The sequence below is a fragment of the Anastrepha obliqua genome, chromosome 3, assembly GCF_027943255.1.
Source record: "Anastrepha obliqua isolate idAnaObli1 chromosome 3, idAnaObli1_1.0, whole genome shotgun sequence".
Classification (NCBI taxonomy): domain Eukaryota; kingdom Metazoa; phylum Arthropoda; class Insecta; order Diptera; family Tephritidae; genus Anastrepha; species Anastrepha obliqua.
This window is the reverse complement of record NC_072894.1, coordinates 129,939,160-129,949,368: the sequence shown is the minus strand read 5'-3', so window position 1 is coordinate 129,949,368 and position 10,209 is coordinate 129,939,160. Positions and strand designations below refer to the sequence as shown.

Here is a 10,209-nt window from a genome sequence, read left to right as displayed (position 1 = left end):
GATTCGCAAATAGTTTTTGAAAGTATTCATACAAACCAAACACTTTTTAAATACACGATCTATTGTATTATTTACCTTTATTTGGACTTATTATTTCAATATGTTTATGTATGTATAATAAGAGCAAAACTGCGTGACTCCGCTGTAATAAGCAAAGCCACAGAAATTCGAAAACAGCGCAGCTGATAACATTACAAGATACGTAATATAATATATTTAACATTACATAAAATTCTGTTGCGGTCATTGCATTCTATGTTTAACAGCAACCCGACACAAGTACATTTGCTTTCTGGCTGAACAAATTGCATTATGAAATGATTTATTACATATGTATGTATGGTTGTGAGCCTTCCAATGGTGATGCAGTATGTAGGAAATATGTGTGTACTCTACGCTATCTATGCGAGCGAGAACTATATAAGTATATAGAACTACCTTTATGCATCTAAAACTGCGCAAAAAATATAGTACATTTTTGGGCATAAAAGTTACATTTCATTTTTAATATTATTTACTAACACATAATTCATTTCCTGTCTGAGATCGCTTAAATAAGACTACAAATACAAATTTAAGGTGAAAAAAATTATGAACGTTCCCGTCTTTTCCATTTGAATTATAATTGAAATAATGATAATTATATTTAAAAATCAACAAGCGCTAAATCAGCCACAGTTTTGAAGATGAGACAGTTATGATAATAATGAGGGAATAATGGTAAAATTATGTCTAAAGCGTATTTAAAAATTATACTTTTATGTTATGTGTAAAAGGGTTGCAAACTGGGTGTGTGAACAACTGATGTAGACCAATCTTTTTTTCCTGAAACACTTCAAAGGCATTTAAGCAAACTAAGGTTGCACCAAAACGTTGTAATACACGCTTTGGTGTGAATACAGCTTATAGGTATGTATGTAGTTGTTTCAGCAATTTGAAGCATCGTCTACATTCGTTTCGAAATAAACCCTGCATACTTTCTAAATGATAAAGCTTTTTGATGCCGAACTAAGACACTTTAAACATTACTATTCTAATATTATAAAAATTAATTTTAAGCATCGTATGGTGACAATAAATCTCAAACATATTTAGAAATTTTCGAGCTTGTAATTGTAGACGTGAACCAAAAAATTCAAATTAATTTTAATTTTAAAGAAAATTTCAAAATAAAGTGCATTGAAACGACACTTTTTAAGTCAATTGAAGCCAGGTAAACATATCAAAAGTTATTCCTTAAAATTTCGCTAACGTTGCACGTGTCATGCACGATTATATAATCGTTTAATTGAAGTAAAAATATTATTTTCACGCCGACTTTATAGCCGTTTTAATAGATATTTCCGCTGTGTGCATATAAATTTTTATAATCGTATGTAGTTTTCCAGTTTCATTCATTTTCGTAGCTATTTTGTCTTTTCATATTAATCATTTGAATTGTGTGTGCCTATATTGGTATGTGTGCATTTATTCTATGCCATGAGCAAAAATCATTACCAATCCCGGTTCAACCATAACATCTTCGGACATGTGAGCATTATCGCAGCTTAAAACCAGCACAGCTTGTTTACCTAAGAATTTCAGATAATAATTTCCATGTAAATTTGAATAATAGAGTTGTTTGTTGTATCTGCTTACCTGGAATACGTCGGCATATGTAGTTGTCGTAGATGCGTCTATTATTTTGTCGAGTCTCTAGTGAGCTCAAACCACGAGGCCAGCGTCTTTCGTGGCAATTCTCCATAAGATTGTCTAAAATGTGTGGCGGGCAGCCAGACTCGGACAAAGCACGTTTTATCATCATCTAGCGATAGTAAATGAAAGCAATGAGATAAAAATTAAAGAACATGATATTTATCATTCCCACCTGTAATGCATCATCTGGTGTTGAGATCATGCCACCCCAGCGTGTAACACGCGCCCGCGACAAGGTTGAGCTCCAGCGTATAACCTCATCACGTTCCATTTGATCGGCAATTGCGCGCATGGCTGGATTTGAAACGCGCATTGCGCGCATAAAGTCTTTAAAGAGTTGCAATTCACGCTTTAGTTCGTTAATGACCAAATTCTGATCAGCAATCTCTGTCTTTAGCTCTCCCATTTTTAATTGTTGTTGATGTATCATAGAACGCAACTCACGCAAGCAATTGTGATCCTTTAGCTCGTCCTTGGGTATGACGAAGCCGCAGCCTTTCTCGCATGGTAATGGACGTTTAGGGTTGTGTTCACACTCTTCCAAATGCGAGTTAAGTGCGTCCAGCTTGAGTACCAAGGTGCAACCGTAAGGTGCGTTCTCGCAGGTAATGGAAAGACTGAAAGAACGTGCAAATACATATACATATGTATGCATTTGTAAAGGCATTTGAAATTTTACTTTCGGTAGGTTTTGGCATACTTACCGTGAAAGCAGATTGCGAAGTATACGCGGCACGGCGCGCAAATTTGCGGTGTTTAATGCGTTGCGGTCTACTGGGCAGGTGGGCTGACGCGTGAGCCATTCGTTAATGCACGCACGACAAAAGGCGTGTTCACACATAGCCGCCTGTGGAGAAAGTCAATATGAAAAAAGGGGATAAATCGAATTAGGAAAGCCACTTGATGAAACTTCTAACTAGTCTAAGTTGTGGTTATGCCAAACGTTCGCTGACCTGTAGCGGCTCCTCCAACACACCGGAACATATGGGGCAAGTGAGTTCTTCGTCGACTTCGCCTTGAAAGCGATGCAAATCGTAACCCATTTTCGCCTCGCTCCCGGTACCTAACAGAAATTGTGGCACTCTGCTACAGCCTTAATTTCGTGCTGTTGCTTGGGCAACTAAAACTGTTGTTTTCGCAACCTTTCCTTTTCTTCTGTCCTCGTATGCTCAGCTTTTATTATTCTTCTTTTCGACTGTGCCCTTGCAAATTATTTCAAACCACAACTTTTTTCGTCTCTGCTATGCGCAAATCTCGTTTTGTTGATGTTTCTATTAAATTAATTGAATACTTTTAAACTGGTTGCTAGTATTTTTGGTAAATCTCGAACCTTTATATTATCAATAAGACAAACGCAATCAACCCAAAATCACCAACATTACGAGAAAACACCACTACGAATAGGGAAGCCAAAGTGAAAATGGCAAGAAAGAAGGGAGCAAAAAACGACATTAATTGTCAATCCTGTGCAAAGGTGCCACATTTTTGTAAACAAAAGCAAAATTGAAAGAGGTTAGGCATGTAATAAAGCGGCGGTATTGCAGCATTTATAAAAGTTCGCAGCCCTGTTGCGAATGCTAAGCCGATACTTTTCTGATATTCAGCACTTATTTTGCATAGTCAATGATGCAGTTTTTTTCTATAAATATTATATTTTCCTTGTTAGTATTTTATATATGTAAATATTTTCCCCTTTACTCTTTGAAGACCTGTTGCTGATACACAGCTAATTAATCCTATACTTCCAAGTAGTACTGTTTACATGGCGAATTGGACACCATTTATTCTCCAAATCAATTCTATTATTATATACAAATTTAATTTTCCTCTTTCTATTTCAACTCCGCAATGAAAACTTTTATATGCGCTTGATTAGTTTGTGATGAGCATCAAATTGTCAATTTTTTACAAACAGAACGCGTGATAATGGCATTGTTGCAGGAATTTCGTGATGAAAAGTAACACTATTACCACATTATTACAACTCGAACAAAATCAAAGCTATTTAAAAAACTTTGCGCGTAACAATGGTGGAATTTTTGATAGTTGGAATGCTATTTGTCAGAATTTCCACTCAAACGTGTTATAAATATTGAGCCACAATGGTTGTGATTGCAATTCGAACAAAGCCTTCGATTTTCAAAACGATTGGGATTTATATTATAGATAATAAGAACACATTTCTGAAGCATTTCTCGAAAAGTTATTAGGAACGCTTTATGTCCCTCCAACAACAACATAATAATTATCTATTCTTCAATATAATAAATTTTTGGAAACTAAAAATATTTCTTAAAATTATTTCTTGATACAAAAATTGCTTGCATAGCCCAAATTATATTCCGAGTTTTTCAGATTTTCCTTTTAAATACCAAACCTTGAAAAATTTGTCTGAAAGAAATTAGGGGTGGCTATCAATATTTCTATTCCTTTCCTAAAAATTTCAAACTTTTCGTGATGCAGTAATTGTTTTTCAGTAAATAAAACCATTCATAAAAAAGTATTTATTCATGTAAAGCGTTGCTATGCCAATTACTTTTTATCATATTCTATTATACTAGCACTTTTAACAATATATTATACACTTTTGTTATGCATTCTGTTATATAAAATATATAATCAGAAGCAAAGAGCTCAAAAAAACTTACAAATATTAGGACATAAAGGCATTTCATTTCGTTACTGAAACAAATTTTGTGAAAAATCTTTCCGGTATTTAGTTCCAGTAAATTGTTATATAATAATAAGCAATAAGTTTAAATGGAGAATTTTCCATTGTAAGCAAAATCCACAAACAAATAAAAAAACAAATAAAAAAAAAAGGTTGCAAATATAAAATCTAGGTGCACTTATCAAAATAGTTTACATTTTAGAATTAGAAAAGGAAAAAGGGGGAATGGGAAGGATTTTTGTTAAAAATTCTATTCTATTGGACAGCTTATTTATTTTTGGTGTTGATTGCACGTTTGGTTATACGCCCAAGGAAGACACCCATCATAAAGATCATTCCAACGGCAGACATAAAAATAATTAAGAAAAATCTTTTCGCCGGTGAAGAAACCACTTGACTAACAAGTTCTTCCATATTTTCTGGAGGTTCAGCCAGTACCTGAAAATTCCAAAAGGTTCAAAATAAGGTTATTACGTTAAATATTAATTATTATTATGCTGGAATATTTTTCTGGAATGTATTTCTTTACCGTGTCCGCATTGCGGAACATTTCAATACGTTTCTGCAATTTCAAGCGACAATCCTCTTCCATTGCCTTGGACTGATCCTTCAATAAGACTTGCAGACACTTCAATTCTGTAACAGCAAATTATCCAGATTTAAGAAAACCAAATAAAAAAAGTGCATAATTTTGTTTTGTTGGTAAACTCACTTCGTCCATTTCCACTTTGTACATTTGAACAGTATCGTAGTAAATCTACAGTGCAAGCTTCTTGCAGTACGGGATCTACGTGTATATCGGCCTTAGCTTCAGCTATCAGTGTAGCAACTTCAACGCGGCAGTTACGATTAATGATCTTGTGATTCAGAAAAGCTGTTTTCAAGCATTCCTCGACCATGCCGTGCTCCTTGCTTTGAAGACTTGCCTTGCAAAGGACTTCTATTTCGGACTTACAGAAATTCTGCAGTAATGGATTGAGTTTGTAATTCAATGCTTGTTCTTGCAGTATTTTGATCATCTCTTGAGTGCAGTCGTGATCTAAACGGGATTCCCGAAATTTGTCTTTTAAGCACTGAACCACCTGAAAACAGTTTTGAAATAAAAAAAATCGTAAAATATTATTCAATATTATATTCTACATTTTACCATTCCGTTTAGTTCCTCGTTGGGCTGTGCAGTGGCTACAATATGCGAGCAATAGCGATCGATATTCTTTCCGCATGCGAGTTGTAATGATGGATTGAAGCGGTAGTCGGTATTCTGCTCAATCATACGATTTACGACAACCAAATGACAGCGTGGATCGAAGAGCGGATCATCTTTGTACGCTTTAAGACAATCTAGCAAGTGCTCAGAGTCGGCGTTGTTGCAAAATTTGTAAGTCATTTCTTTGCAGGTATTGACGAGAGTGAAGTCTGTGCCGCTATCAGAAAGTTGTGAGCGTTTGATTAGGAATATAGCGTGGTGACACGAGCTTCCGAGACGCTGTGTGTTTTGTTGCAAGCACTCTAGAGCCTTTAATGTAAATAAAAAGAGAATGCTAGGCTTGACTTGAGGCCAACTTCAGGTATAATTATGTAATTGAGCTATTTTATAGCATAATAGACATGAGTAAATGTGTGGTGATTAAGTGATATTAAAGTAACTTGCATTGTTATTCACCTGGCCAGGCCCTTTCTCATCATCGCAAAAAGTCTCTAGCTCTTTCTTGCATGCATTTGCCAATTTCGGATCTAGCAATATGGACTCACGTTGCTGGTAGAGTTGAGCTTTTACTTGTTGGCGACATTCTTTCGGTATCGAATGACGTTGACCGCGTATTGTGTCATTTCGCATAACTTCGCTCAAACAGGCGACAACCTCATTTTTGGTAGTGCTTGCTGCACAGAAACGCGTCACATGTGGACGGCATGCTGTCTTAAATTTGTAGGTAAAGTGATAGTTCTTCAATGAGATGATTTGAAAATGCTCAATTGCTGCTCGGCATTTAAGATCTTGACGCAAATCTGCGTCGTTTTTATGCGATATCAAACAATCCATCATATCACCTTTATCCTTTTCACCCTTCAGGATGTGTTCACAATGAGTTTGCATTGCGTTCATGCACACAGACATAATGACTGGGTTTAATTCAATATGCTCCGCCTCTTCTTCAGTGTATGCCGAAACGGCTTTCTGCAAGTAATGTACAAAATTTCACAGATAAATGGCTGGAGAGCTGACCCACTTACTTATATGTACTTACTTTACACGTCGGTGATAGTTTTTCGAGATTAGTTTGCAAGCAGTCCATTTCTGCACCCTTCTGTGTGCGGTCATAGCAATATATGGATAAGTCCTCGATGCACTCGTCTTCAACTTCAGGTATAAGATCCACAGCTACTGCTCTCTGACGCATTACGCGCTTCACTTCTTTAAAACAGTCTTTACGTAGTGCCAAATTGTCATCATCATTGTAGGCGATACGATGTAAGCAAGGTAGTATAAGCGGACCTCGTTCAGGATCCATTTGATTGTCATTAACGTCATCCCAAACATGTTTAGCGCGGCAGTATTTGATTGCGTCGTCATGACAATGCTTGTACAGCTGTGGGTCTAGTTTGAAATCGCGCGCTACAAAATACTGTATGAGCATTAGGGCCTGCTCGCAGTCTGGTCGCATAACCGGTGTTCCAATTCGCTCCATTAAGCAAGACATAACACGCGCTTCGCCAGCATCTGTATCCCGGCAAGCTACGTCTACGACTGGCTTGCAAGCACGTCGCAGCACTGGGTCTACACGCCAATCCTCGCCCACGTCGGCAGCTTTTATTAGCTTTTCAAGCGAACGTTGACATTGAGCAGTAACTCGACGATCCTTTCTACGTTTCGCGCGTGCATGCTCCATTAGGCAGTGGATGATTTGGCCGTTGTCTGTGTTACCGATGGCATTCCCCCTGACCGCTTGCACCTTTTCAATTTCACCGCAAAACTTTGGTATGTCATCAGAGCAATCGCTGAGAATTTCCGGCGATAACTTGTAGTCATGCATGAGCATTCGACGGTGATCGTTAATTTCCGTTTGACACTCGGCTGAAACCAGCGAGCCATTCTTCACAACCGACTCAAGGCAAAGTAAAATTTGCGCCAGGCGTACTTGTTTGTCCTCGGACACGCCACGGCGACAATGATATTGCTTGATATCCTCCTTACAAGCTTTTGCAAGGCCATGTGCGAGACGGTAATCTTTACCTATTTCACGATCACGCTGTGAAATTTTTTCGACACATCGACGTGTCATTGTTGGATCTGCTTTATTCTTAACTAAACACTTGAATGCAGCAGCTGTGCCGGGCGGTTCCTGAATATAAAGAAATGTATATATTGAGTATGAAAATGAACATGTGTGTGCATATGTAGACATACATAAAGGTATACATGCAATCATATATTTTTATACCGGCGCACTTGTGCGTAATATAATATAACGGTTGCATATAACAACATAAAGGTATCGATGTAGATATAGAGTTATAGATACGTCCGTCCATTCGCAGACGTTAACTCGAGCAAAACTTATATATTTTAATGAAACTTGGAACATGGTACTCTTCGTACAAGATAATTTGGTACTAAAAATCCGTTAGTTGTTGTTGTTTTAACAGCATAGGTAGCCCTGTCAGTGTAGGCACATCATCGTTCGTCTTCGTCTAGCTCATCTAGGGGTAGGCCCAGGAAATATGCTGTTTAGACAGGTTGGGTCCAGAGGGAGAGGGAGGTTAGATGAGTCGGTTTAAGGGGGCATGTGAAGAGGTGGTTAGTGTCGTGCGGGGTACCTTCACATGCCGGACCTGTGTTTGGTATGTCAGGGTCGATTTTGGATATGTAGGAGTTTAACCTGCTACAGTATCCAGAACGTAGTTGTGTCAGTGTTACACGAGTCTCACGGGGAAGCTGGAGCTCTTCATCTGCAATAGGTGGTGGTTGGACTCCGATTACGGCATTCACAGGACGGGAGCTCATGAAGGTGGTAACGGTCTCCCGGTGAATGCCGTTTATTGACTGTCTAAATACTGTCCGGTCCAGTAGGTTGCGGTCAGTTTTGTCCTGGATTTCGTCAGAGTAGTCTAGGAGATGTCTCCTGACGGTTAGTAGTCACTTTCACCTGCTATATGACGTGAAATAAAAAAAAGAAGAAAAAACATGATTACGTCTATGTTATAAGCAAAGCAAATTTACTACAATTTCGTGCATATGATTAACCCAAGAAGAGAAATACGGCGCTAGTAAATATTTTATAAATTGGCGGAGCCACACCCACTTTTTATTAAATGCTTATATCTCCATAACGACTTGATAAAACTCGTCCGAACATGGTACACGTATTTTACCCGTCATTTAGATCCGGCATAATTATTATGGACATCGGACAAAAGCCCACTCACTTTTTTTGTTAAGATAAAATTTCCGTCCGCCCGACTCATGTTGTAAGCTAAAGTTCACACAAAAAATAAACGGCCAGCCATAATTAAATTCTACTAAAATGCGATTAGATAAAAAAATTCGGTTCGGATCTATTTATAAACCTTCTTTACTTGATTTATGTAAGGAAATATGCAAATTTAAAATTACACACCTGCCCACACAACCTTCTCCAGTCATCCCCACAGACTTCAAAGAATTCCAAATCTTTACGTTGTTGCTCCAGAAGGGTTAATTCAGCTTTGCATCTAACATCCAATGTATCGGCTGCTGTCTCTTGCAAGCACTGCACAGTCTCAATTTGCGACATGCTTCGCCGCTCCAAGTTTAAGCGACCACACTCTAGTTGTTCGATATGAGATCCACAACCAATAAAAAAATCGCCCAATTGATCGAAGTCGGGGAAAAATGTCGCAAAGGCACGCAAAATATATGCCCGACATTCGCTGCTATGTTCCATCCGCATTGCACGTTCATGAATGCAGTTCCACAAATTCACCGCATTGATACAGGAAGTTAGCTGTTGCTGCTGTAAACTGCAGTGCTGTGGCACTAGCTGCTCCGTTACCCATCTATCTGTCAGCATTGCACGTTGTTGCAACCATAAAGCATGTTGACATTTATCCGGTACTGCCTCCAATTGGCTAGAAGAAAAAGTGCTAACACACTCCAAGACCGATATATTATCAGTTTGTTTCAAATGTGCACAAAGTGAACGTAATTCCTTGCATTCGGGTTTATCGATGAGACTATGCTCCAGTTGTGCTACCGAGGAATTCGAATTGCTTGAATTCGACAGCGTGGCGCCGGCTGTGAGCAATATGAACAAGGCAAATTGCAGGCGCATTTTCAATCTGTATTGTCCCTCTACTCAAGAGCTTGCATATACTCGTATGTACATATATACAATTTTATACGAGAACTTGGTGATGTGTACAAAATATTCGTGATTCTCCGCGATATATATTTTTAAGTTACATTTACAATTGGTTTTAATAAACTGAAATTTCATAAAAGTGAAGAATATCCAAAGGAAAATGAACACAAAAGTGATGAATGACAGTACTGCGATAAGAATAACAAAAAATAACAACAACAGGTTTGTTCGTTTACATTTCAATTAATCCTTTCCAACTAAGTAATTTATGAAAATGAACAAGTAAACATTAAACATATAAATTATTTTGTTTAAAGGTATTTTATCTTTACGGTATTTCCTAGATTTTTTTGTCGATATAAAGTTAAAAACGTTTACTTTTCATATGGTACAAATCAGAGCAACGTGTTTGGAATTCTGTGAAAAACTCAAGGCGAATTGAGTACTATGGTTGCACCCAAGGCGAATCCATTAAGGTGGTGTTGGTAAATCAGCTCATTTCAA

At 37.7% G+C, this 10,209-nt stretch overlaps 2 protein-coding genes across 3 annotated transcripts; both read right to left on the bottom strand.

The window, feature by feature from the left end:
• Positions 1 to 51: 51 nt before the first annotated feature.
• On the bottom strand, positions 52 to 3,119 carry LOC129241017 (E3 ubiquitin-protein ligase NRDP1). Its single transcript, XM_054877137.1, has 6 exons — positions 3,026 to 3,119; positions 2,649 to 2,966; positions 2,400 to 2,542; positions 1,868 to 2,312; positions 1,639 to 1,804; positions 52 to 1,571 (listed from the first exon to the last, which is right to left on the bottom strand). The coding sequence occupies exons 2-6, from the start codon at positions 2,736 to 2,738 to the stop codon at positions 1,468 to 1,470; spliced, it is 948 nt and encodes a 315-aa protein (XP_054733112.1). The 5' UTR covers positions 2,739 to 2,966; positions 3,026 to 3,119; the 3' UTR covers positions 52 to 1,467.
• A 913-nt stretch (positions 3,120 to 4,032) lies between these two features.
• LOC129240288 (Golgi apparatus protein 1) lies at positions 4,033 to 9,870 on the bottom strand. 2 transcript variants are annotated; one of them, XM_054875994.1, is made up of 7 exons: positions 8,983 to 9,870; positions 6,613 to 7,707; positions 6,018 to 6,542; positions 5,514 to 5,882; positions 5,079 to 5,448; positions 4,896 to 5,002; positions 4,033 to 4,804 (listed from the first exon to the last, which is right to left on the bottom strand). In XM_054875994.1, exons 1-7 carry the CDS (start codon positions 9,673 to 9,675, stop codon positions 4,634 to 4,636), a joined length of 3,330 nt encoding a protein of 1,109 aa, XP_054731969.1. In that variant the 5' UTR covers positions 9,676 to 9,870; the 3' UTR covers positions 4,033 to 4,633. The 2 variants fall into 2 exon arrangements, with proteins under 2 accessions (XP_054731969.1, XP_054731970.1); XM_054875995.1 differs by having other exon boundaries at positions 6,030 to 6,542.
• Positions 9,871 to 10,209: the final 339 nt, after the last annotated feature.